The 26,746-nt window shown below is 42.4% G+C and overlaps 1 protein-coding gene and 1 long non-coding RNA gene across 4 annotated transcripts in view; one reads left to right on the top strand and one right to left on the bottom strand.

Annotated features, from left to right (window-relative positions):
* Positions 1–407, top strand: part of LOC106723680 — a 4,519-nt gene extending 4,112 nt beyond the window's left edge. Inside the window, exon 2 of the long non-coding RNA XR_001359382.1 lies at positions 121–407. This is a non-coding gene — a long non-coding RNA (uncharacterized LOC106723680). The remainder of the gene's footprint in view (positions 1–120) is intronic.
* Positions 408–10,491: 10,084 nt separating this feature from the next.
* The window catches only part of ZNF398 (zinc finger protein 398), a 26,035-nt gene continuing 9,780 nt past the window's right edge, over positions 10,492–26,746 (bottom strand). For 2 of the 3 annotated variants that reach the window (XM_014528196.1, XM_014528197.1), the window contains exons 3-6: positions 23,770–23,917; positions 22,932–23,045; positions 13,390–13,503; positions 10,492–11,884 (exon numbers count right to left, since the gene is read on the bottom strand). In XM_014528196.1, coding sequence (XP_014383682.1) covers positions 10,728–11,884; positions 13,390–13,503; positions 22,932–23,045; positions 23,770–23,917 — 1,533 coding nt within the window. In that variant the 3' untranslated portion in view covers positions 10,492–10,727. The remainder of the gene's footprint in view (positions 11,885–13,389; positions 13,504–22,931; positions 23,046–23,769; positions 23,918–26,746) is intronic. The other variant, XM_014528195.1, reaches the window with a different exon arrangement.

Here is a 26,746-nt window from a genome sequence, read left to right as displayed (position 1 = left end):
GGTGTCAAAATAAGCCAAAGGAAAATCGTTTGGGCAAAAAATGAAAAAGATCCCAAGTCTAATTTATAAAAATGATTCCTTTATTAACCTTTGGTTGAGAATATGTTTGTATATTTTCAGAAAACTCCTCCAAGCCCATGTGGATTCCTGCAACAAGGAATTCTAGAGAGGAAGTGACCAGACTTCTCCAGCCACAGAATAGCAGTGGCCCCATGAGAACAACAGAAGAGAAACAGTCCAGAAATGAAGATGGTGAAGACGCCTTGCCATGCTAGCAGTCAGTAGCTGTGCATCGCTGCAGGTTGCCCAGGACCAATGCAAGTTGGGTCGGACCTGCATTGCCACCATTTGTCCACCATCCAGAACTGAAGTATCATTGCTGACATGTATACATAAGAAACTGTTGGACATTGAAATTGGGACTCTAAGAACTGTTGGCTCAAAAAGAAACTTACTGCAAACGATTCCTTTAATACCTGGCAGCAATTTGAAGGGACATGATAGAACTCTGCCCTTTCCATTGAATTTAAAAATCTTAAAACATACATTCTTGTTAAATTTAAAAAATCAAAAAGGGCGAGATGCTGGAACCAATTCCAGCATGTCATAATTTCAAGAGTTTCATCAAAAGGTTGATGAAACTTGGGGACTCAACAGGGTTGAGTCACACATGTAGTCACCTGTTGGGAATGGCTAAAGGCATTTCCCCAAACCTGAATAGTAAACTGATTGTGGCTGCCAGACAGTTAAAGGGCATCTTAATCTACATGTTATTGCCTCCTACAGACCAAACACCTGAACAGCTGTAGGCTAATTCCCCCAAACTGACAATGCTTCTGTACCCTTTGAAACCTTACCCTTTGAAGTGTATTATCTCCTCCCTTGCCTTAGGACAAATTGTGTTAATAAAAGCAAGGGTCCTAGACAAGGAGGGAGTCTTCAGTTCCTTTAGCTGAAGGTCCTCTGACCCCCAATGCGTTTCAAAATTATATCTCGTCTCTGGACTGTTTATTAGTCTCTGGATTCCTATGTCATCTATGCACAGCCTTCTCCAGATTCCTGAACCCCTCTTGATGCTGGGACAAGAACCCCAGCAGTAAATGCACAGGCTTCATTGTACTAGCATTGGTTTACAACCACTCCATCTAGCAACTGCAGACCACAAAAACCAGAAGTGGATCTAGCAGGAGGTAGTGAATGATGGGATTAGGGGGTGCTTCCCAGAAAGAAGACCAGAGAGACATGAGGAGGGGGCTGTTGTAGCAGCACAGGTCGTGGGCCCTCTCCTGGGTGCTCAGTGACCTGTGGGCAGAGAGAGAGAGGTGAGGGCAGGAGAGGTCCTGAGCTGGAAGAGGTGTCTCTCATTAGGCTTGTTTGTATAAATTACTGGGTCAGTTAGGAGGCAGCTAGCTAACTTACAGAGGAGCAGAATGAGCAATGGGATAAAGTGGATTAAAGATTCAAATATCACTGTTAATAAACATTTCTCGCAAGGGAAGGACCCAGGCTGGCCTCTCACTCTCTCAGGTGGGAACTGACTGCTTTTCATCTCCTTACCTAGGAATTCTATAGCTACTGCTCTGGACAGGGCGTTTGATGCTGAACTACAGGATGTAGGGGAGGCCAAAGGAGAGGGAATTCATAAATACCAGAACATGTATGTGTCATGAGGGTTCATTTTACAAATCAACTTGAGTGGGCCAAGGAATGCCCAGATAGCTGATAAAACATTTCTGGGTGTGTCTGTGAGAGTGTTTCCAGAAAACATTGCATTTGAATCAGTAGTCTGGGCAAAAATCACCCTCACCAGTGTGGATGGGCATTGTCCGTCCACTGAGGGCCTGTATAGAAAAAAAGGCAGAGGAAGGCTAACTCGCTTTCCTTGAGCTGGAACATGGTTCCTTCCTGCCTTGGACAGCAGTGCTCCTGGTCCTTGAACCTTTGGACTCAGAATAAATTATCCCACCGGCTCTCCTGGGTCTCCAGCTTGTAGATGTCAGGTCGAGGGACTTCTTGGCCTCCATAACTGCAGGAACTAATTCATATATTAAATCTCTTAGATCTCTTTATAGCCTTTTGGTTTTGTTTCTCTGGAGAACTCTATCATTCCCTGTGCACTTCAAGTTCTTCAACAACTATATACAAGCTTTACTTTAAGAAAACCTCTAGATTTACCCTCAGCTGAGTGAAGAGGGTGACAGATTTGCACTTCTATCTTGGTGTCTCCCGTGCCTAATTTCACAAGTTGGCTTAAGGACTACAATGTAATCAATGGGGCAGAGAAAAGAAAATGGCAGCTGGAGGTCTTCAAGCTTCCTTGGCCCATTGGCACGTCCGTGATTACAACACCTGTCTTCACTCTAGGACACTGTCCCTTATGCCAACCTCCAAGGAAGGGTAACTCCTTAGGTTTCAAAGTCACTGACATCCTAAGTGTGACTACAAATCAGAGGCAGGGCTTTGTGGAGGGGAAGGCCACTGGGGGCCAGGTGGTAAAGCTCCAAGACTTAAAAGAGACACCAAGTGTTGATGTGGGGATCACGGTCAAATATTTTGTATCATACAATTTTAAGATCAATTGCTCTTGCTAATGAGTTTTCAACATCCTTGCCTTTTTTAGATCCACCTTTTGCCACCATTTAATTCAAACTTAAGCGCCAAATACACACATATACACACACATACGCACACATTTTCACTCCCTCTCTTTCTAACTTCTGAACATTCCTGCTTTATACCTATGTAAAGTTCAGGGAAAATATGACCTTTTCCCTCTTCAGTTTATTCTCAGCCTACTTCAAAGAGGCATTTCATCATCTTCCTTACAAGTCTTGGCACAGTAGACAGTGAAGTTCATTGACTTCTCACAGTTCTTAATAGCTCTATGGTACTTTTCTCATTTTAATAAATGTGTAATCACTTGGGTGACTGAGTTCCCTGCTCAACAGTTCTAATGCAACCAGCACGTACAGCTAAAAACCCTTTATGCAGAAGACATGGTTTATGTTGGAAATAACTGCAGTATGTTCTCTTGAATCTTCTCAGTGGGCAACCCTTAAACTTTTAAGTGTGGATTTGCTTTCTAAAAATAGTAAAAAATATTTGCTGCCCTAACTGGTTTGGCTCAGTGGATAGAGTGTCGGCCTGGGGACTGAAGGGTCCCAGGTTCGATTCCGGTTAAGGGCATGTACCTTGGTTGCAGGCACGTCCCCAGTAGGGGGTGTGCAGGAGAAAGCTGATTGATGTTTCTAACTCTCTATCCCTCTCCCTTCCTCTTTGTAAAAAATCAATAAAATATATTAAAAAAAATATTTCCAAATAAAACCTAACGTTCATACAGAACAATACTGTTTTTTTTTTCTAAAAGCAACAAATAAGGTATTAAAACCACGTATTATTGTTAAATCCAAGCTGGTAATGATGTCACCAAGGTCTCTTTTTGTTCTTCAGCAAACTGCTCTGGCAAGGAGGTGCTGGCCTCACCACCATAGAGGTTAGAAAGGTGCAGGCCAGGGACCATCTGTGCTCATCTGGTATGCTGCCAGTGTTCGATGTACCCACTCTCTGGACACAGTGCCTACAGTGGGCATAGCCCAAGTGAATGCTGCTTCTCCCACAGCCTCTAGAGCTGCTGACCTAACTACTGAGATCTGTCAGGACTTTCTCAACAACCATTCCCATCGCCTTATTTCCTTCTGAGTCCTGCCTCTAGAATCAAATTGTGACTTCCCCACTAAGACCCTTAATTAATCTCCAGCGCACAGCTCCCTGCTCAAGTAAAGCAGGCTAACTGATCATTTCCAGTCTAATAATTCACTTTCTGTTTCCACAATCTTCTAAACTCACAGGCACATTAGAGTCACTTGGGGGAGCTTTTTAAAAAAATAAAAGAAACACCCAGGCCTCATCTCAGACAAATGAAATCATGCCTGGGCGGGCCCTGGCATACATAGTTTTTTAAGCTCCCCAGGTTAGTATAATGTTCAGCCAAGAACCAGCATAACAGTCTTCTTGCTATTCCTCAGGTCCTTGACTCAGCCCCACAAGATCACCCTGAGGGTCATTCTAAATGATCACTTATTGGTTAAAAATAAACTATGATTTCATTATTCTTGTGCATTGTTTTTACCCGGCTTACTCATGAGCTTAGCTTGTCGATACTGTTTTTCTTGTATAATTTTTACTAACTATAAATTCAAAGCCAAGAACTGGCTTGATGTGCACAGCTTTAGGTACATCCCTGGTTGTGAATTCTGCTTGTTTAGCCCAATCTCTCCAGTGATGTGCCTGCCTCCCTGATTTGTTACAATTCCTCGTATACGTACAACTGGTGATCTTGCATAAGTTGCTGGTAAAAGTCAACACATTACGGGATATAGGTCAACCTGGTATTTTCTGCATCTCACTTTGTTTTCAATCTCTGCCCACACGTACTTCCCTTTCCCCACTGCTTCCCAAATGGCAATCTCAGGCAGCTTCTCCCCACCAGCCAGCACAGGCAAACTGGAAGTGAAGAAGCAACCACTGTCCAATCCTGAATGAGGAGCACTGACATCTAGAGACTGTTTACCTGGTCAGCAAGTAATTCTTCTGCATCTACTGTAGCAACACTTGCTTCTCGGGCCTTTAATACGTTTTAAAGCACTTTTTAAGACCACCCCTCATTTGAGCCTCACAACACCAATGTAAAGTTAGTAAAATGTGCATTATTCTCACACTACACATGACAAATCAAAGCAAGATTAAAACTCTGGCCTCCTGACTTCATTTCCAGGACCATTCCCACTAAAATAATCCATGTTCTTATAAAAGCATTAAGAATGTTATACACTCCCTAGCTGGTTTTACTCAGTGGGTAGAGCATCAGCCTGCGGACTGAAGGGTCCCGGATTTGATTCAGTCAAGGGCACATGTTCTGGTTGCGAGCTCAATCCCCAGTAGGGGGTGTGCAGGAGGCAGCCAATAAATGATTCTCTCTCATCATTGATATTTCTGTCTCTCCCTCTTCCTTCCTCTCTGAATGCTATACACAAGATATTTTACATGACACAGAATTTACAGGGGAAAATAACCACTGAATAACCCCAGCACCCTAGAAAAACCATTGTTAATTTGGTGTGTTTTCCTAGCCTTAAAAAATGCAATCAACTGCATACTGTGTATTTAAAACAAACGTTTATAGTTTTGCTAACATTTTGTCAGTTTGTGTGGCTTTGGAGTAATTATAATAAAGATACTAGTAGAATGAGGCTGTTCAGTAATGATGCCTAACTCATCAAGGTGCTTATTCTGTTGGGTGGAAGCAATCACTTAGTATGGCAGAAGCTGGAGAGAAACCAGATAAGGAAAGGACCAGGAAGTGAAATCTTGAAGTCTATGATTTTAGAGGTGGATGTGACCTTACATTACCATTTTGTTCAATGTGCATATTAGAATTAAGAAAATGAGATCTCCACAAATTAAGTGGCTTGCTCCGTACCAGGAAGGTAGAGAATCTTAAGCTAAGACCAGAATCCTGTTTTTAACCCCTGCTCAGGTGGTCTTCCCACTGTACAATTATTCATGGAGTAGCCACATCCCTAACAGCATGTGGCCTCCATTCTTGGGTGGCTGAATTTTTAGACCGGTTTCAAGATTTCACAGCAAATACTGGCTTTGATAATAAACAGAAACAAAGCCACGTTGCCCACTGAGGTTTTAGCAACTCTTTTATTTGAAATGTAACCTGGCAATTTTCAGAGCATTGCAGCACACTGCTCTTCGGCTTCCTTGATTAGACTGTACCTTTCTGCATTTAGTGGATGGTCTTAGGACTGAAATAATTTTTTAAAATATTTTATTGATTTTTTTACAGAGAGGAAGGGAGAAGGGTAGAGAGTTGGAAACATCGACGAGAAACACCGATCAGCTGCCTCCTGCACACCCCCCCACTGGCAATGTGCCCAAAACCAAGGTACATGCCCTTGACTGGAATCGAACCCGGGACCCCCCCAGGCTGACGCTCCATCCACTGAGCCAAACCGGCCAGGGCTGAAATAATTTTTTGTTTTGAAGAGGCAATTTGGCCAAGTTGACAAAAGTCATTGTATGTGTGTGTGTTTTACACACACCTAGAACAACCATTGTTAATTACATATATATGGTCGGAGTTACACACACTTTAGAAAAAAATTGGAGCAGGACCAGAACCCTACAAAGTGACAAATTACTCCTTTTGCAAGTTATTTAAACAGCATCTCTCGGGTCCTTTATGAGAGACAATAACAAGCTCTAGTCTCTGATAGTGCTCATGAAGTAGAAGTCTTTTAAGAGACCCTCATGCAGGTGAAGCGGATGCTCTCCTCCCCTGGTAGTATTGGACATGCCATACTGTGCCACTGTCTGCCCATTCCCAAGTCACAGATCCTGGTGCAAGGACCACAAGATCGTCCCTCCTGACTACAGCTGACTGAACCAAGATGAGCACGTAACCGACGGGCAGCCAATCCAAGGGTTGGCTGTAAACTTCTGTGGCCTGATATAGAAAGGACAGGGCCAGACCCCACACCTTAGAATCTCAACTAAGAAAAACCAAGGGAACCGGAGCCACATGGTATTATGGCACACAGGAACTTGTGGGAGCCAGAAGTACAGAAAAGATGGAGTAACAGAACAGGCTGCATGGAAGCAAAAAGATGAGACATTAAGAACCATGTACTTAAAAAAAAAAAAATCCCGTGATTCCGTAGAGCGGCCTTGGTTCTTGACACCGCTTCAGGCTCAGCTGGCTTCGTGGCCCTCTCTGGTTGGTCCTGCACACCTCTTGATGGCTGCCATTCTGACACCTTCTACGTGTCAGGCTCCGTGCTCAGCACTTTCACAGGTATCCCCTAACCTAACACCTCAGAGACAGAGGTATCCTTCTCCCTATTTTACAGATAAGAAACTAGGCCCATGATGGTTAAATAATGCATGATCAGTATGTTACTTTTGCTGATACCAGGACTTGAATCTAGGTCTGAGTCCATGCTCTAAACCATAAAGCTGTACTAACCCACGTGATGTGGCCTCAAATTAAGGCCTTGCACACTGCCCGCTCCCACTCCCTCCCATCCCCGACCTGACCTAACTCGACTACTTTCTGCTTGTAAGAGCCTGACACTTCCCTAGTCAAAGAATGTCCTCCATGTACAATGCTGTTTGCTTTGTAGAGTGAAGGGAACAGGATCAAAGATATCAAGCACACAGATAAAACATGTATCTGAAGATAACAGAGTCCCTGGTCTATGAGAGCCTTGTGGGAAGACTTGCTTTTATTCATTGCTACTGAGCAGCCCTTGGGCGCTAGCTGTTGAGGAAGGGATGAGGTGCTTTCCTGCCCTTCCTCAAGAGAAATCCGAGCAGAAATTTGGGTTCTGCCTTAGCCAGTTTTCTCAGTGGTTAGAATGTTGGCCCGTGAACTGAAAGGTTGTGGGTTTGATTCTGGTCAGGGGCATCATTAGAAAAAAAAATTTGGGTTTTCCATACCATTTAGAATGAACAGATAAAGGAACGTGGGTCCTTTATACCAACAAGGCTTCTACAGACAGTGAGCATCTGTTATGCCCCAGTAGGGCATAGGGTCTGGTCCTGGTTGAGATAGGCAGGGATACTCAATCTCTCAAAAATGCTCCAAAGAGCAGCCCAGCAGCCCTTCAGTGGGAACTCTGTGGACTGTTCCTGATGAGGGAAGTTATATAAAGCACTGCTCTAGCACGAGCCCAGCTATGGTGTTACCAACATCGAATATCCAGCAGAAAGGAGCAGTCATCAGCTTTCACTTTCTAGATAAACTTCCATTTATTTCCACATCTGTGGCTGAACCATAGGTTCATCTTATGGTGACAATGAAAAAACCTAGTAAGCAGAGTGAATCTGGTTACAGTCAACACCTGGATCCACTCCGGTGAGATGGTGCCCATTTATGTGATAGTACAGATTTCTCAGTCCAGAGGGCAGCCTAATGAGGATGTTTCTGGCTTTTCCTCTTTCCTATCAAATCTGCTCATGACACCCAATCCACGGGTACTTCTTTAACTGCTCAGTTAAATGCCTGGTTTCACTCAGGAGCCCTGGCTGGACCAAGCTTCTCCATACACTGAAATCTTTTCCACTGATCCATTTTACTTACCCATTCTTGAATTTTACGCAAACAAACTCTCCAATTTGGAGATGGCCTGGAGTTCTACCTGGTGGAGGGAGAGGAGACCAGAATGCACCATAGTCGAATGTCTAGTGTGTACCAGGGCCAAAGATTAGGAAAACCCCTACCTCCATCTTTCTGCAGCATTTTAACCCACAGGTCTCTTTTGTTAGTAAGCTCCATGTCTTCAGTAAATCACTGAGTAAAAAAGAATTTTCCATATTACCTAGTCCAACATCATACCTAGAATTCCTTCTCCAGCATCCTGTGGTTAAATGCTTAAATCTGTTCAGAAAAGGGAACATACCACCTAAAGGTAATACTTTTAATTCTTCTCCCTTTTCTTTAAGATCAGGGTGGAAACCAGAGCTGGACCTCACACTCATGTTCCTAGTGGGTCACCTGTGAAACTAGAATTCCCAGAACCCCCCAATTTTCTCAGAGTACGAGTCTAGATCCTAGTTAGAAAGCTCCCACTATGCCAGCATTCTGTTCCTCATGTCCTGGTTTGTTCTATACCCCTGGGTTTCTTCATCACTTCACATGATTCCTGGTACTGTGACTATCACAGAGTAGATGATATCACTGTGATTATCTGAAGAGCAGCATGTTCAGACAGAGCCTTCCTAGAGGCAAAGCTGGCTGAGGTAAAGACGCTTTTTCCTGGTGTGGTTATGCACAACCAGGCAGGGTAAAGGCTGTGCTAGGTGATAAGGAAAAAATGAGTCCTTCCCTTACTATTTCATAAACAAAGTGTCCTAAGTACTCGCAGACCTTGTTTCCAGGCATCTCAGGAAGATCAGGGGAAACAAAAGAGTGTGGATATAAACAGCTTTTCTGCCTAAGACTTAGGGTTTCTGTATTCTCTGCCTTCCACCTCAGGCTCCAAGCAGGAGTAAAATAACAAATCAAATTGATTTCAGTCAAGTTTCAGCAGGAATGTCTCTGCTTTGATTTTGCTTCTTATTTGGCTTTGCCTGGATAGAAGCCAGAGACAGAGAGAGGATTTTGGCAGAAGAAGCAATGTATCACAAGATCTAAAAAAAAATTTTTCTTAGAAGCTCACTTTTTCTCTTTCACCAGCCTCACTTCGCAGATGAAAATATGAGATCTGTAAAGGAAAAGAAGGGACTTACGCCCAATTGCAAAGCCACTTAGGAGCAGCACAAGGCTCAGATGCTCCCAGGGGAATGAATGACCCTGACAAAAGGACACATGGTAGCCAAGGTCCCTAAAAGCAAAACCAGCAGGAAGAGGCCATCCCTGTCTGCATCTGGTGCTTAGCTCTGTGATCTATGAAGTCCCTCAATCTGTCCACTGCCAACTCGGGAATGGCCAGATGGGTGAATATTTTCTAACGGCTCAAGAAAGTTGCATTATCACACCAGCACCTCACTACTGAGACAAAAGCTGGGTGTGCCAGTGTACCTAGCTTTTCTGAAACTTCATAATGCTTCTGGAAAGTGCTGTGATTTTTTTTGCTGAGGACTGTCAAGAATATCAGACACTAGAAATAGAAAAGCCATCTTATTGGCTTATAAATAACAAGAACTGGAAGTAAGTACCTCTAAGAAACATGGTTCAGGCATAAAGGTTAGGCTGTCATCATTTCTCTGGGATTTCTAGCTTTTACAGCTGGGGCTGAGAACACTGTTCCAAACTTTTTAAACCAGGACCTCGGCAGAGGTTTCTGGCAGTTTAAATGCCAGTGAGAGGCTTAATGCTGCAAATCAAGCTGGTGAAAGTTAAGCACTGTTCTCAAGAAGCCTTTAAAGTCAGATTTCTTGCTCACCCAATATTTAACAAAATGTACTTAAAAAGAATTAGTCTAGGAAGGCCGCATTGAGCTATCATTTGGGAAGAGACAGTCCATTAGCACATGAGTGGACTTTACTAGCATTGGAAGGAGCAGGACTATGGACTGAGGCTGGAGTACTTTCTTCTAACAACTGTCTTATCATCAGGGGACTAATGAAAGGCTCTGCCTCAGATGGGCTTCAAGCTTTGGAGGTTCTTCCCATGTAACTGTCTCTACCCAGAGCTGCAATCGTCCTCAATCTATTACCCTGTGATGAATTACCAAAGGACAAATCATGTTTTCCTCTCTCTCTGCAATTTCTGCTTAGGTCTCATTTTTTGAAAAGATGGGGATGCTGGGCTCTTTCTGTGTTTCAAAATGTGTTATTCTTGGCCAAGCCAGGGTGACTCAATGGTTGAGTGTCGACCTATGAACCAGGAGCTCACGGTTCAATTCCTGGTCAGGGCACATGCCTGGGTTGCGGGCTCCATCCCCAGTGAGAGCCATGCAGGAGGCAGCCAATCAATGATTCTCTGGCATCACTGAAGTTTCTATCTCTCTCCCTTCCTCTCTGAAATAAAAAAATATGTTAAAAAAACATGGTATACTTGTAATGCTGTGAAGTTCCCAAACTCAAGCATGTCTCTAGTCAAGTGTACAGGACCCCAAATGCATCAACATACCAATCAATAGTGATTACTTCAGGAGTGGAGGGGCTCATGCCCCTTTCTCTTGTCCTGGGTGAGCATGGATAACCGGGAGGGAGGTTCACAAAACTCCCCCTCCACTACCCTCCCCATACCACTGATTGGCCTCTAGACCTTCAGTGTTAACGCCTAGGCCAGAGGTTTCGAGCCCCGTTAAGAGAGGACCTGGGGGGTCAGGCGGCTGTCCAGATGGGTCACTCTCACCCCCACAGCCTCCGTTGTGGCCTGAACGTAAGTGGTCCTTAAGCGTCTGTTTGTAGCGGAAGCTCCTGCCGCAGTAGGCACAGGGGTAGGGCCGCTCGCCCGTGTGGATGCGCTGGTGCTTCATGAGGTGGTGCTTGCGGATGAAGCTCTTGCCACATTGCGTGCAGCTGAAGGGCCGCTCGCCCGTGTGCAGCCGCCGGTGGTTCAGCAGGTGCTCCTTGCGCATAAAGCTCTTACTGCAGTCAGTGCACGGGTAAGGACGCTCGCCTGTGTGGATCATCTGGTGGCGGATCAGGGCCGAGTGGCCATTGAAGTCAATGCCACACTGGGGGCAGGAGAAAGGCCGCTCCTGCGCATGCCCGCGCTGGTGGAGCAGGAGGCTGATTTTCAGGCTGAAGCTCCGGCCACACTGCGTGCAGCGGAAGGGCCTCTCGCTGGCGTGAGCTCGCCGGTGGTTGGTGAGGCGGGCCTGGTCTGCAAAGCGCTTGGGGCAATCAGGACAGGGGAATGGGCGCTCAGTGCTGCTATGGACCCGGAGGTGATAGGTGAGTCTTGACGGGTGAGTGAAAGTCCTGGCACAGTGCGGGCAGGTGGGGGGCGTCTCATTGGCATGGGCCTGGGGGTTGCTGCCAAGCTCGGCTTGCTGAGAAAAGTGCTTGGGGCACTGGGCACAGGATAAGGGGTGCTCACCCGTGTGGCTACACTGGTGGGTCAGCAACATGTCTTGGCTGAGGCTCTTGCCACAGTGGTGGCATGAGAACATCTGCTCTCCAGCAGGGGGCGGCAGGGGATAGCTACCCAACTGAGTGAACGTCACTTGTCCCTCAGAGGCTTCTGCCAGGTCAGTGGCTGGATGTACAAAAGGTGTCATGGATGCAGGTTGCTGGCCTTTGAAAGCCACATCTGAAAAAGTATCCTTTGCTGCTGCTGGTGGTGGAGAAGAGAAGGTGACTGGAACCTCGGGGCACAAGGAGGCTCTGGAAAGGCCTTCGGCTTTGATGACAAGCTGTTCATCTGAAAGAAAGGACTCAGAGTCATACCCATCAAAAGTCTCACAGCAACTGTCGTCCCGTCCCGTCCCGTCCCCCCCCTTGGCTCTGATAAGAAGCTCAGTGTAGGGCTGAGATAATCATCAAGCCATCCATGGTGCCTGTGGCAAATCATCAGAGAATTTACTACTGAACATCTTCAATGCTCCCTGTTTGGAAAGGAACAACCTTGGCATCAATCTTCCCAGCATTACTTTCATTATGTTCCTCCTCTGCTCACAAACTTTGCAAGAGTCTCTGTTGCCTATTGTGACAGGCCTAAACTCATGTATTAATCTACTCCCATTCCTGTATTCTGCCAGATAAATCCTTCACGATTGCTAGCTCTCTCTTTACTGTCCCTGAAAATGAAGTGCACATTTCTGCTTCACATCTCTGCTTACTCTGTCCTTCCTTTTGTAGAATGCATCCACCCTCTTCCAAATTATACCCAGCACTTCACACCAACCATCCAGGGCCCAGTTCTGGCTTCACCTCCTTCTTTAGGTCTTATCTAAAAATGTAAACTAAAACCTATGCATATTCTCCAAACTTCTCATTTCTTGTATATAAGTCACCCATCCCACTCACCCCTGACACTTAACAACAGGCAGGCCTAGTATTGATGTGTGTCCCCAATATAAATACCTTGAAGAACAGAAACTGTCTTATTTCCTAGATTCTGAAAGAACATAGGGCATAGAGGCTATTAAAAATCAGGTTGCATTAAGTTATGTAAACAATCAGGTACCTTCTGATCTTGAGATTCTCTTCTATAATTCAGATAGTAAAATAAAGATGGTGCTACCTACCTTAAAAGGAAGATAATTTGTTTTGTTTCCCTTCATCATTTCCCCGAGGGCCAGCTCTTTATCCATAGTCCCATTTGTGCTTCCCCAATGATACTTTTGTCTCCACTGCTTGTCCTGCTCCCCTCCCCCCTTTTTGTTCTATTCTTTCTCCATGATCTTTAAATGTTCTTCTGTCTTTCCCCATCCTCATATTTTCGGTCTATCTGTATGCACTTATTTTCTTCCTCTGACAATTCTAATTTGTCTTTACACTTAAGAGTGTGTTTTCTTGCCCAGCCAGCGTGGCTCAGTGGTTGAGCGTTGACCTATGAAACAGGAGGCCATGGTTTGAGTCCTGGTTGGGGCCCGGGGAAGTGGGCTCGATCCCCAGTGTAGGGTGTGCAGAAGGCAGCCAATCAATGATTCTTTCTTATCACTGATGTTTCTATCACTCTCTACCTCTCCTTTCCTCTCTGAAATCAATAAAAATATTTTTTTAAAAAAATAGTGTGTTTTCTCACTTTAAATGTATCTTAATTTGATTTGTTTCATTTCTAACTTACTTGAGTATGTCTTTTTCCCTCCTTTTCCCATTCTTCTCTCACCTCCTTGCCTCCACAACCCATTTCACTGCTGTGTCTTCAGTCAGTCCTGGCAAAGCTGGACTTGGGCATGAAGGTCTCTTCGATGCATTACTCACCAGCATAGGTACCCTTGTATATGTCACTCTGCTTGGACTCCTGTGGGGGCCCAACCTGGGGCTCTTCCTCTTGTTTAATCCAAGACAGAATATCTGATGTTGAAATGACAGGCTCTATTTGTGGGGGGAAAAGAGAATGGCCTTCAGGGACTTGAATCAGAAAGTGAAAATAATCATGTTGGTTTGTTGAATACTACATATTTTGCCCAAATTTAACTATAACAACAAAATGGAGTCAGCCTTTAAAAAATGCTTACAATACTTAAGAGAACTAGTTCAAAATGAAGCCAAATTTATTTTTACATGATGTACTCAGCTTGATTCACTATTTTCAGTGAGCCCATTTCAAAACAAGTACATTTTTATTTTGGAGATGACACCCATAAATAATCTAAAATCGCCCAAGCCAGTATGGTTCAAAGGATAGAGCGTCGGCCTGCAGACTGAAGGGTTCGATTTCGGTCAAGAGCATATGCCTGGGTTACGGGCTCAATCCCCAACAGGGGGCATGCAGGAGGCAGCCGATCAATGATTCTCTCTCATCATTGATGTTTCTCTCTCTCCCTTCCTCTCTGAAATCAATAAAAATACATTTTCCAAAAAAGAAAAAGAAAAAGAAAAGAAATAATCTAAAATCAATAGTACCTTACATTTCATTAGCACAATTACTTTAAAAATATTTCCATTTTTGCCCTAACTGGTTTGGCTCAGTGGATAGAGCGTCGGCCTGGGGACTGAAAGGTCCCAGGTTCGATTCCAGTCAAGGGCATGTTACCTTGGTTGCGGGCACATCCCCAGTAGGGGTGTGCAGGAGGCAGCTGGTCGATGTTTCTCTCTCATCGATGTTTCTAACTCTCTATCCCTCTCCCTTCCTCTCTGTAAAAAATCAATAAAATATATTTCCATTTTTTGTTTCATAGCTTTTTTATGAAATAAGGAATATTCTCTCCATTTAAGTAGAGGGCCCACAGAAGTTAAATAGATAATAAGTATTTATGGTAAGTACCTTATGTTCAATGATTTACTTTAAAATACAGCAGAAAAAAACACAAAGAAACAAGGATGTCCAGCAATTTTTTTCTTAAATGTTAATTAAAAAACAAGTATACTTCCAGAATTACAAAGTTAGGTTAAGTTTAAATACAGACCTGACTCCTCAGAAACATATTTTTCAGGTTCCCAATTCTAGGCTCTCTCTAAGACATCATATTACCTTTGCCTATTAAATTACACAGGTCTTTGTTTCCTGAATGCTGGGATGGGGGAAAATAGTGTTTATAAGTCCCTCAGACCTTGGAGGTTCTTTCAGAAAGAAAAGCCTCCAGAAGCTTATAACATGCCTCATCTGGTCAGCAAGAAACAGCTATGCTTGCTATTCCAGCTGAGGCCTATATAACCTTTTTTGGACTAAAAGAACAAGCTGGCAAGCTGACAAGGTCCAGAGAGTAAATTCATGCTCTCTATATTACTGGTATTTCTCAGAAAAGCCTTATAGGCAGGTTATGGCTTTATCCTTAGAAACTGAGAACGCACTGGTTTTCCCAATGCCTTTGAGTCAGAGACCACTGAAATCTAAAGGTATACCCCAAGCAGAAATAAGAGCTTGAACAAAACTAAGGCCCAAAGATAGTCAGGTTACACAGAGACTGGACACAGGTTTTAGCACATGTGGCAGTTTGCCTTTCCAACATCCCATTTTGAGCTACAAGGCTGAAATGTATTAAACATGCTCTGACCTTAACTTTTCTTTTTCTTTCAGGTTTTATATACACACATATAAAGAAAGAAGCAGAGGGGAAAGGCTAAGTATAAGGAAAAGGATCTTTTAACAGACATCCATAGGATGAACTTTCTCTTCAACGATACGAGACTTTTAGAATGTTTAATTGCTGCCCTGACCAGTGTGGCTCAGTTGGTTGGGTGTCCAATTTGATTCTCACTCAGGGCACATGCCTGAGTTGTGGGCTCAATCCCTGGCAGGGGGTGTACAGGAGGCAGCCGATCAATGTTGATGTTTTGCTCTCACAGTGATGTTTCTCTCTCTCCAAAAATAAATAAAAAGCCTTTAAAAAAATGCTTAATTGCTTCTCTGCATCAATTTTCTGAGTAACAAGTTAGTGCTCTCAAAAACCTCAAAGTAATTCAAGTGGCTCTGACATTTGTTTTTATCATTACAAACTCATAGAACGTTATATATTTGATGAGCTCCAATCCACTGTAGTCATTATTCTTTTTAATACTCAAATGGTCCTTACTTTGGCCAGCAGGACCCCCCTCAGATCTGCTTTCTGTCATTTCGCATCATCAAACATCTGTGGGTTTTTTCCCATTTCTGATATGACAAACTATCTCAGGTTCACCTTGGACATTCCAAGCACACAATCAATGGAATTTAGAGACCACACTCTGGATGATAAGGATGCTAACTGCTAATAGGTTGTCACTGCTTCTAGGTCTTTTCAATGGATGGAGCTATAAAAGACATACCTTTTAGAAAAAGGAAAGTGTCATGAGTTTATATTCATATTTAAGATTATAAGATTTTAATTAAATCCTTTGATTTAATACTTGTATCTTTTCTCTCTCACCCTGAAAATTTTGGTTGCTAATGACATTAACATGATCTTAAAAAATTTAAGTAAAATATTTACAAAATCAAAACTGTAGCCCTGGCCAGGTGGCTCAGTTGCTTGGAGCACTGTTTTGTACACCAAAAAGGTTATGGGTTCGATTCCCAGTCAGGGCATATACCTAGGTTGCAGGTTCAGTCCCTGTTCGGGGTGCATATGGGAGGCAACTGATCGATGTTTCTCTCTCACATTGATGTTTCTCTCTCTCTCTCAAATCAACAAAACATATCCTCGAGTGAGGATTAAAAACAACAACAATAACAACAACAACAATAAAACCCTATAAAACAGTACATTCAGAGAGGTCTAGTTTCCACTTCTAGTCTCTTTCTCCCTAAATAGATAGATAGCTGTTCTTACTGGTTTTTGTTCTAATCTTCCATTGTTTCTTTGTGAAAATATAAGCAAGTATGTATACTTCTTGATATTTTCCCCCCTTTATGTGGCATACTAGACAAACTGTGCTGTACCTTGATTTTTTTACTTGACAGTATATTCTGGACATGTCCACAGCAGCTTAGAGATCTTTCTCATTCCTTCTCATAGCTGTTCTATGTGCTTACAGAGATCTTTCTCATTCCTTCTCATAGCTGTTCTGTGTAGCTGTACCACTGTTTATTCAAGAATTTCCTATTGATGGGCATTTGGATTCTCTCCAACCTTTGGGTACAATATTAGTCAGTGGCCGACCATAAAAGCTATGCAGAACTGAAAAAAACTAAGCCAGTTCTCTAGAAGTGTAGGTTGTTAATACAGTTCATTGGCTACATATGTCTTCATTAAATGTGGGAAATCCCAGAAAGCTAACCATACTTTTTGAATAACGATGCTAAAAGTTTCTCTGGTCACTTAACTAGATCAGTATAAGTAAGTTAATATTTACTGGATTAAATAATTAGGTCTTAACCCTACAGTGCATAGAATACGGTTATATCAACTACAGTGTGGTGAGAGTGGTGGGAGTATATAACCTGAGGACCTTTTATAAATAAAAGATCAGGAGAACTTGGATACTAAGATACAGGACTAATACAGATACCTGTGTGGTGACAGTATGGCAACTGCTGGCCAGGTCACCACAATGGCACTCAAAGCACATTCCTCACAGGCCTCAGGAATCCCAACAGTGGACACTTAAAGACATACAACAGGCTCTGGAAAAAGCAAGAGAATCCAGAAAAACTGAATACTGACCAGGTAAGAGGAAGGTGATAAATGCTGAGGTTTTAAGGTTTGAGAGGTAGTCAATAATAGAAAGTCTGATCACAAGAAAATATAAGACTGTAATGTCTACACTTGTTGACTATTATTTTAACTATGAGGAAATCTGATTTTGTGTTGTGTGTATGTTTTAAACAGATAAGGGCCATGCTGTCTGAACGGAGCTGGAACCTTGAGGTTCTGGGATGTATACAAAGATATAAACTGAGTTAAAACTGGTACTGAGATCTGACTCCTTAAGGCTTAAAGCTTAAGCAGACAAAAAATATCTGATACATGCAAATACCATGGGTAAAAATATAAAAATTAATATTTTGAAACTTTCTGTGAAACAGGTGTGGAGCTCTAATAGGTGAATGTGTTAAGTATTTGTGTAATAATTCAAAACCTTTAAGTTTTATCATTTCCAGGATGATTCTTGTTCTCAAATAGGATAAACTAAAATAAAAGGATTATATTGGGATGTGCCTTAATCACTGATTTTGCTTATGAAAAGATGGTCTTGCTGGACCAGAGTGAAGAGGAAGAAACATGGGATAATGATGATACACCTAAAACAAAGATGATCAAAGTCTCCCCAGCTCACGTCAGATGGAAAGACACATACAAACTGAAAGTAAAGGGATAGAAAAAGACATTTCATGAAAATGGATACACAAAAAAAGCTGAGGTAGCAATACTTACAACAGATAAAATAGACTTTAAAACAAAGGCTATATAACAAGAGACAAAGAAGGATCCACTTCGGGGTATTTATCCAAAGAAACCTAAAACCCTAAATCGAAACACATATTACTTACAATAGGCAAGATATGGAAGCAACCTAAGCGTCCATCGACAGATGAGTGGATGGAGAGGTGGTGCATGTACACAATGGGATACTACCCAGCCATAAAGAAGATGAAATGCTGCCACCTGCAACACCCTGGATGAACCCAGACGGTATTATTCTGAGTGAAATGAGTCAGACAGAGGAAGACAACTGCCAGATGACTTCACTTATATGTGGAACATAAAGAACAATATGAACAAACAAGCACAACAGAAACTGACCCATAGATAGAGAATATTTTGATGGTTGCCAGATGGGAAGTGGGGTTGGAGGGATGGGTGGAAAAAGTGAAGGGATTAAGAAGTAGAAATTGGTAGTTACAGAATAGTTACAGGATGTACAGTACAACACAAGGTATATAGTCAATAATCTATAATAATAAAAGGGTGATATGCTAATTAGACCGGACGTCCTTCTGGGGGAAGCCGGTGCCTGCGGGCAGCCAGAGGAAAGCCGGCCTGGGTCCCGGGTGCCTGCCAGCAGCTGGAGGGAAGCAAGCCCAGGTCCCCGGTGCCAGAGGGAAGTTGGTCCCGGCAGTCAGGGGAAGGAAGGCCTACCCTTGCACAAATTTCGTGCATTGGGCCTCTAGTACTATAATAATTATGTATCAGATGCTTACTAGATTTATCAGGGTGATCACTTAGTAAGTTATATAATGTCTAATCACTGGCTCGTACACCTGAAACTAATAATATTGTATGTCAACTGTAATTGAAAATTAAAAATAATTTAAAGTAAAAAAGAACCACCCAAAACAGGCCATTTCTTAAAAAAAAAAAAAAGAAGAAGTCTCCTCAGGACCACAAGATTTAGAAATAAATATATTTTACTTTTGGGTCATTCTTGGCTGGATAATGACTTTTAGTAATTATCCCATCTGACCCTCTTGTTTTTCTCAAAAGAATTTTAAAAACCTGGAGTTCAGTTTTAAAATTATCAGTAACCACCCTGGCCGAATGGCTCAGTTGATTGGAGCATGCACCAAAAGGTTGCAGGTTCAATTCCCAGTTAGGGCACATACCTAGATTGTGGGTTTGATCCCCAGTCAGGGCGTGTACGGGAGGCAATGTGTTCGATGTTTCTCTCTCACATCAATGTTTCTCTCTCTAAAAAATAAGTAAAAAGTACATATGTTCAGATGAGGATTAAAACAAAACAAAACCTACCAGTGACCAAATAATGGCCACATACACACAGCTGGTCTGCAGTTTAGTCCTAGTAATAGAATTAAAGAAGAATTTCAGAAAATTTCAACTTTTTATTTCTTTGTATTCTCCCATTCTCTAATTGCATGTAATTTTATCTAAGATACTAGGTATCAAAGACTATTCCATATAAGGATATAATAATTTATCTTTCCCTTCATCGGATTTAGACAATGGTGATGGAGAGTATAAAATTAATCCCATTCTACACATATGTTTTTATTTAATCACAATGTACTTCTGAAAGCTCCATGGAATACAATAATAAATTATGGGTTTTATTTTATAAGAATTATGGGAATAAGATGATTGCTTCTTGGCCTTTTGGCCAAGATCAGGTGTAGAATAAGATGAAAAAGGATTTAAGTAGTTAAAGTGGAGAATAATCTATCAAAAAGATATTTTGCTAGTTCTGTCACTGAAGTGGTCTAGAATTAGTATCCTCCACCTAATATTCATGTGAAATGATCTGTTATGCACCTTAAGGACCAGACGGTTTAATTCTATTCTCCACTGAAAGGAATCAGGGTGTTTTTAATGTGTAAGGAGAGCAGAAATCTACATAGGCCTCTGTTAGAAAGGCCTGCTTGCAAGGTTGGCCCCTGGCTGGCAAACAGTTGCCTATACTGACATAAAACTTTCCCTAAATGTTAAGAGTGCCTCAGGGGGCCTACAATGTATATGTGGTTTATGCTGAACACCTGCTTTCCTCCCGGAAGTCTGGAATTTTGGTATGTGTTCGGCAGAGTATGCCTACATGCCCATCTCCCATGAAAACATTGGGTGCTGAGTCTCTAATCGGTTTCTCTGGGAGACAACACTCTGCAAGTGTCACAACCCCATGCTGGAGAAATTGAGTGAGTCCTCTACAGAGCAGAGGCCTCTGGAAGCTCCAGTTTCCTCCAGACTTTGCCTTGTGCCTTTTATCTTTGCTGGTTTCCTTTGTGTCCTTTGCTGCAATAAATCTTAGCCCTGAGCATGACTATATGCTGAGTCCTGTATGTCCTCCTAGTGAGCTACCGAACCTGAAGGTGGTCTTGGGACCCCAAACACAGCCTGGAACTTTTTAAAAATATATATATTTATTGATTTCAGAGAGGAAGAGAGAGGGAGAGAGAGATAGTAACATCAATGATGAGAGAGAATCACTGATAGGCTGCCTCCTGCACAACTCACACTGGGGATCAAGCCCGTAACCCAGGCATGTGCCCTGACTGGGAATCAAACCGTGACCTCCTGGTGCATAGGTCAAAGCTAAACCATTGAGCCATGCCAGCCAGGATCTATTTTTAAAAACAAACAAACAAACAAACAAACAAGTACTGTCTTGACTGGTTTGGCTCAGTAGTTAGAGAGTCGGCCCACTGACTGAAGGGTCTCAGGTTTGATTCCAGTAAAGGGCACATACCTTGGTTACAGGGTCGATTTCTGGCCCTGGTTGGGGCTCATGCAGGAGGCAATCAATCAATGTGTTTCTCTCACACCAATGTTTCTCTCTCTCTCTCTCTCCCCCTCACTTCAATTCTTTCAAAAAATCAATGGGAAAAATGTCCTCAGGTGAGGATTAACCAAAAAACAACAAATAAATAAATAAATAAATAAATAAATAAATAAGATAAAAGTAATAACTTATTGCTTAAATTTCCATAAGAAAAAAAATCATGTTTGAAAAAAACAATACTGAGGTAGTACTGAAAGGACACAGGAGACAATGTAACGTCCTCTCACTAGCCAAGCTGACAGTTGGAACAACACAAAGAAAATAATTGACTTAATAAACTCTTGAATATATAGTTCAGCGGTTCTCAACCTGTGGGTCGCGGTCGAATGACCCTTTCACAGGGGTCGCCTAAGACCATTCTGCATATCAGATATTTACATTACGATTCATAACAGTAGCAACATTACAGTTATGAAGTAGCAACGAAAATAATTTTATGGCTGGGTCACAACATGAGGAACTATATTTAAAGGGCCAGAAGGTTGAGAACCACGGATATAGTTAAACATAAAAGGGGGGAAATATAAAGGGTTCTAAAGATAGACAAACTTGAGGGGCTTTTCAGTGCTATATATTGATTGGTCCAAGTCTTAAGACTCCTCTCTTCAAGTTCTGGTAAATGTCTAGGTTGTTAATCACCAATGAAAACTAAATTGTAAAGAATCAAACCACAGTATTAAGTAAATTCAAAGGTTATACTATTTAATTTTAACTAAAAATGTATAAACATATATAGGTTGACTATCCACAAGTTGACAAGATGGCAGCTAAATAAAACTTTCAGACATCATTACAAAACCAAATTACTTATATCTTTTCCATTCATCCCCCAAAATAAAATGACACACTGATTTTATCCTTGCTGAGGGCTATGTCAGGTAACTAATAACGTAGAATAAGAATAATGCATGTTTCTGATCAAGTCACTCATCTCTATTTGTGATAAGACTCATTACATATATTCATGACATAGATATTAATCAAATTCAACCTATTATATTGCCTAAATACTATCACTCACACATTCTTAAAAATAATGTGTGGCAGATATATCCTTACCACAGAGAGAATGTTCACTTAAGATTTGAGCACTTCATTACATGTAAAATTTACCTCAAAAGACTTATATGCATGCATATAAGCATAACCAATGGACATAAGACACTGGGGAGTAGGGGAGGCCAGGGGACTGTCAAGGGCGGGGGGAAAAAGGAGACATATGTAATACCCTTTGTAATACTTTAAGCAATAAAAAAAATAAATAAATAAAAAGAAAAAACAAAACTGAACTCTAGATTAATGATATTCATGCTAAACTACGTAGGGGGACATGTGTTGATGTCTCTACTGATTTTGAAATATAATGAAAATAGAATGGATGAATTGATGGATAGAGGGGTGTAGAGATGGGTATATATGTGATAAAGTATAAAATGTTAGTGGTAAAACCTATTTTTACTTTTCTGATTGCTTTAAATTTTTTGTAATAAAATGTTAGAATAAAATAACAGTAGATGAGACGGGGGCGGGGGGGGAAGGGGGGTGTTGTACGTTCATCTAGTAGAGACATCTGGAGGATGAGGTTTCTGTGAGCTTTCTATCCAGCAAAGAACAAAAATGGCATGAGATTTTTCTGCTAGCAGAGGTGGACATTGGCTAGCAGTCTTTCCCACACAAAACCAAGCAGCTTAACAAAAAATATATTAGGGATGGTTACTTAATGATAGCTAGTTCCCACAGTGGGCAACATTTGGTTGAGTGCATCTCTCTGAGGAACCCTGAAGATCTCCAGCACTTCTCAGTGACCAGGTGTACATTCCCCGGAAGCCACTTTCCTTCCAAATGAGCACCACTGCTTGTTCTGCCACCTAAGGACATGTTTATTTTACTAAATAACTAGGGTTCACAACCTTTGTCATGGGATGCAACTAGCAGTGCTCACATGTGTGGTAGTGATGGGTGAAGACATGGGACAAGGTGGTCTCTCAGCTCATTCTCTAACTGACCCAGTCAGTCTAGTTGCTGTGGCACTGAGAGGCTCTAGAAGCCACCAGGCCTGCTTCTTCAGTCCTGAGCCATCATCTCTGACCAAGTAAAATCTAGGTGACAGGTATACAGGAGACACGGAGTGGCGAATCTTTTCTCTCGTTTACCTTCACTGGGGTCGGTGGGAATCTCACTTTCCTCTGGCCCCGCATGATCCTCCGTATTATGTTCTCCTTCTGGCTGAATCTGAGATAAGACATCAGGTTGATTCATGGCATAATCTAGGAGTAAGAAAGAAAAGGAGGTGTAACAAACAGATAAATCAGAGTGACAATTAATTGCCATCAAGGTTGAACTGAGGCTTTTTTTTATAAATCTTTACCCCAGGATATTTTTTCCATTGACTTTTTTTTTTTTTTTTAAGAGAGAGTGGAAAGAAGAGAGGGTCTGTGGAGGGAAAGGGAGAGAGAAACATCGATGTGAGAGAGACACATCAACTGGTTGCCTCCCAGACCGGAGCTGGGGGATTGAACCCGTGCTAACCATTGAGCAACTGGCCAGGGAGAGCTGAAGGCTTTGGGGTCCACAGTCCAAGCAGATTTCTTTTAAATTATAGATCACTTCTCCCCATCCACTCACCTCCAACTATATCTGTTAGGAAAATAGGTAAGAGGAGAGGTAACGTGTGGGAAAAGTACACGGGATACTTTGGCACAGCCCACCTGCTACTTTCATTGAGTAAGAGTGACAGTGTGTCTCAAGGGGAGGAATCAAGGCCCTCCCAAAGTGAAGGCTACCCATGGAAACCACTGCATAGCTCTGAACTTCATTCTCTGTCCTATGTTTGGCACAAGGAGAAATTATATTTCCTATTTAGCAAGTATGAACTAGATATCTGTGGCTTGGAAGCAGAATCTGAAGTGTGTAAGGACAGCATGAAAATGAGGACCACTGGAGGAAAAGGGCCAGTTCTGAGCCCTCCTGGGGCTGCTATCACCTACTCACAAGGTGCCAACTCAGCCTCACCCATAGAGATGAGAGACTCGTAGTTGCCCTTCATGATATTCTTGTAAAGTTCCTTTTGCCATTCTTCTAACTTTTCCCACTCTGGAGTGGAAAAGTAGATGGAGATATCATCAAACGTCACAGGCACCTGAAATTACAATGACAGTGGGGTTAGTCCCTCCCACTGCAATTCAATCATTCAATAAACCTACTAGTATACTAAGTGCCTTCTAGTTATAAAAAAACTATGTGAGCTGCTGAAAGGTTACAGGAAAAAAAATTAAGACACAGATCCAACCTCCAGGAGTTTACAATGTTTTCAAGGAGAAAGGTGATAAGCTTCAGGGCTACAGTCACTCAGAGATAGGTACAAATGAGAAACAGTATTTAATTCACACAACATAACATATTCTGAATACTCACTAAGTACTAAGCCTATTCAAAGCACCAGGATTATAAAAATAAGCTTTCTGCTCAAAAGGAGCGCTTGGCTGTATTCGAATTAATGACATGGACAAAAAATTTTGGAAATAGCTATACTGGGGCTGTGGTGAGTCTAGAAGAGATAGGACTCTAGCTAGTCTAAAGGACAGGTAGATTATAAACAGGCTAGAGCCACCAATTGCTCATTTTTACATCTTTTTAAAAAATATTTTTTTATTGATTTCATAGGGGAAGAGAGAGGGAGAGAGAGAGAGAGAGAGAGAGAGAGAGAGAGAGAGAGAGAAACATCAATGATGAGAAAGAATCATTGATCAGCTGCCTGCTACACACCCCACACTGGGGATCAAGCCCACAACCTGGGCATGTACCCTGACTGGGAATCAAACCGCGACCTCCTGGTTCATAGGTCGATGCTCAACCACTAAGCCACCCTGGCCGGGCTCATGTTTACAACTTGCTCAGCACCTAAAATTGTTCTTAGGGCAAATGTAGATACTCAATAGTTTATTTTAATCTAACCTCACTACACAAAAGATTTGTGATAGCTTACAACAAAAATACAGATGATAAAATAATGACAAAAATAAAGGATCAGGATGGGCTTCTGGTTCCAGGTTTTGAACTAAGCACACATGTACTTCCCTTCCTTGTCAGAGTTCCATTGAAATGACAGTATGTAAGATCGAGAGGGACTGTATCTACAACAGCACCAAGAATGAGAAGGAAAGGCCATCACTAGACCAGAATTCTTTTTTTTTTTTTAATTTTTTATATATTTTTTTATTGATTTTTTACAGAGAGGAAAGGAGAGAGATAGAGAGTCAGAAACATCGATGAGAGAGAAACATCGATCAGCTGCCTCCTGCACATCTCCCACTGGGGATGTGCCCGCAACCCAGGCACATGCCCTTGACCGGAATCGAACCCGGGACCCTTCAGTCCGCAGGCCAACGCTCTATTCACTGAGCCAAACCGGTTTCGGCTAGACCAGAATTCTTAATGAGTTTCTCACTGAGACCCAGAGGATGGGCTCCTGCTGGGTTCTAAGGTGCATGAGGAAGCGGCACCTCCCTGCACATGGGAAAGGACTGCAGGTGAGGAACCCAGAGAATTCCAAGCTGAAAGCTGGCAGATACACTGAGTAGGAATGCAAGTGATTATAAACTGCAGTTTGAAGGTCCATCTTTAGAATAGTGGGCCCCCCACTGTCATCCTCATCAGCCCTGTCAGAGTGGAGTAGCAGCAGCCTTTACCACAAAACTGAAACCACAAACCTCACCTGTAAAGAAATTGTCTCACCTGCCTGGAGACAGCATGGGATTCCTATGGACTGACCACTAGGTACCATCTTCCGCCTGGCCTCTGGGTGGTCCCTGCACTGCCTATTTACTCCTTGCCACAGAACCTTAAAGTGAAGCCCATCTGTATGAGGCACCTACAGACCTAACCCTGTCCTGCAAAGGGAAGATCCTTTGGTTAAACAGACTTATGCAGTGGCTGAGAAGACATGCCAGCTTCCTATAATTAACCAATTAATCAATGGAATCCTCTACTTATAAATATAAATATGTAATCGAGGATTACGCAATATAAAAACAGCACCAAGATGAACAAATACTACAAATAATCCTAGAGGGGAAAAAAAAACACCCAATAAACTGAAAATCAAACAAATCTCTAACACACAGTCCCAGAGAAATTCAAACACATATTGCATCCATTTAAAAAATTCAGGCTGTTTTTTAAAAAGAACCAGAAAAGAAATATTCTTTTTTTAAAAAATATAAAATATATTTTATTGATTTTTTACAGAGAGGAAGGGAGAGGGATAGAGAGCCAGAAACATCGATGAGAGAGAAACATCGATCAGCTGCCTCCCACACACTCCCCACTGGGGATGTGCCTGCAACCAAGGCACATGCCCCTGACCGGAATTGAACCTGGGACCCTTGAGTCCGCAGGCTGACACTCTAACCACTGAGCCAAACCAGTCAGGGCAATATTCTTGAAAAATAAATATAAAATTGTTTAAATAAAAATTAGAAAGGCTAGAAGGGAAGGTCACAGAACTCTAATTAAAAAGGTGAAAAGCATGAAGGAAGAAAAAAATATATATCTATAATAATAATATGCTAATTAGATCTGATGTCCAGAAGGACAAAGCCGGAGCGGAGCTGTGAGGGAAGCCTGGGTCCCAGGTGCCAGAGGGAAGCTGGTGCCTGCAGCTGGGGGAAGGAAGGCCTACTCTTGCACGAATATTGTGCATTGGGCCTCTAGTCCTATCTAATAAAAGAGAAACATGGTAATTAGCCATACGGCCGCTACCCTTCCCATTGGCTAATCAGGGTGATATGCAAATTAACTGCCAGCCAAGATGGCGGCCGGCAGCCATGCACTGAAGCGAACAGGGAGGCTTGCTTGCTCCAGTGTCTGTGGACTCCAATGTTCCCCGCCTGACTTGCCGGCCTCTCAGCTGCAACTCTAAGCAACTATGTTGCAAATATAGAAGCTAAACAAAACCCCAGAAACCTGC

The sequence above is a fragment of the Myotis brandtii genome, unplaced genomic scaffold (assembly GCF_000412655.1).
Source record: "Myotis brandtii unplaced genomic scaffold, ASM41265v1 scaffold621, whole genome shotgun sequence".
Taxonomy (NCBI): domain Eukaryota; kingdom Metazoa; phylum Chordata; class Mammalia; order Chiroptera; family Vespertilionidae; genus Myotis; species Myotis brandtii.
Note: the sequence above shows the minus strand (reverse complement) of the source record. Positions and strands in the feature narration are given on the sequence as shown.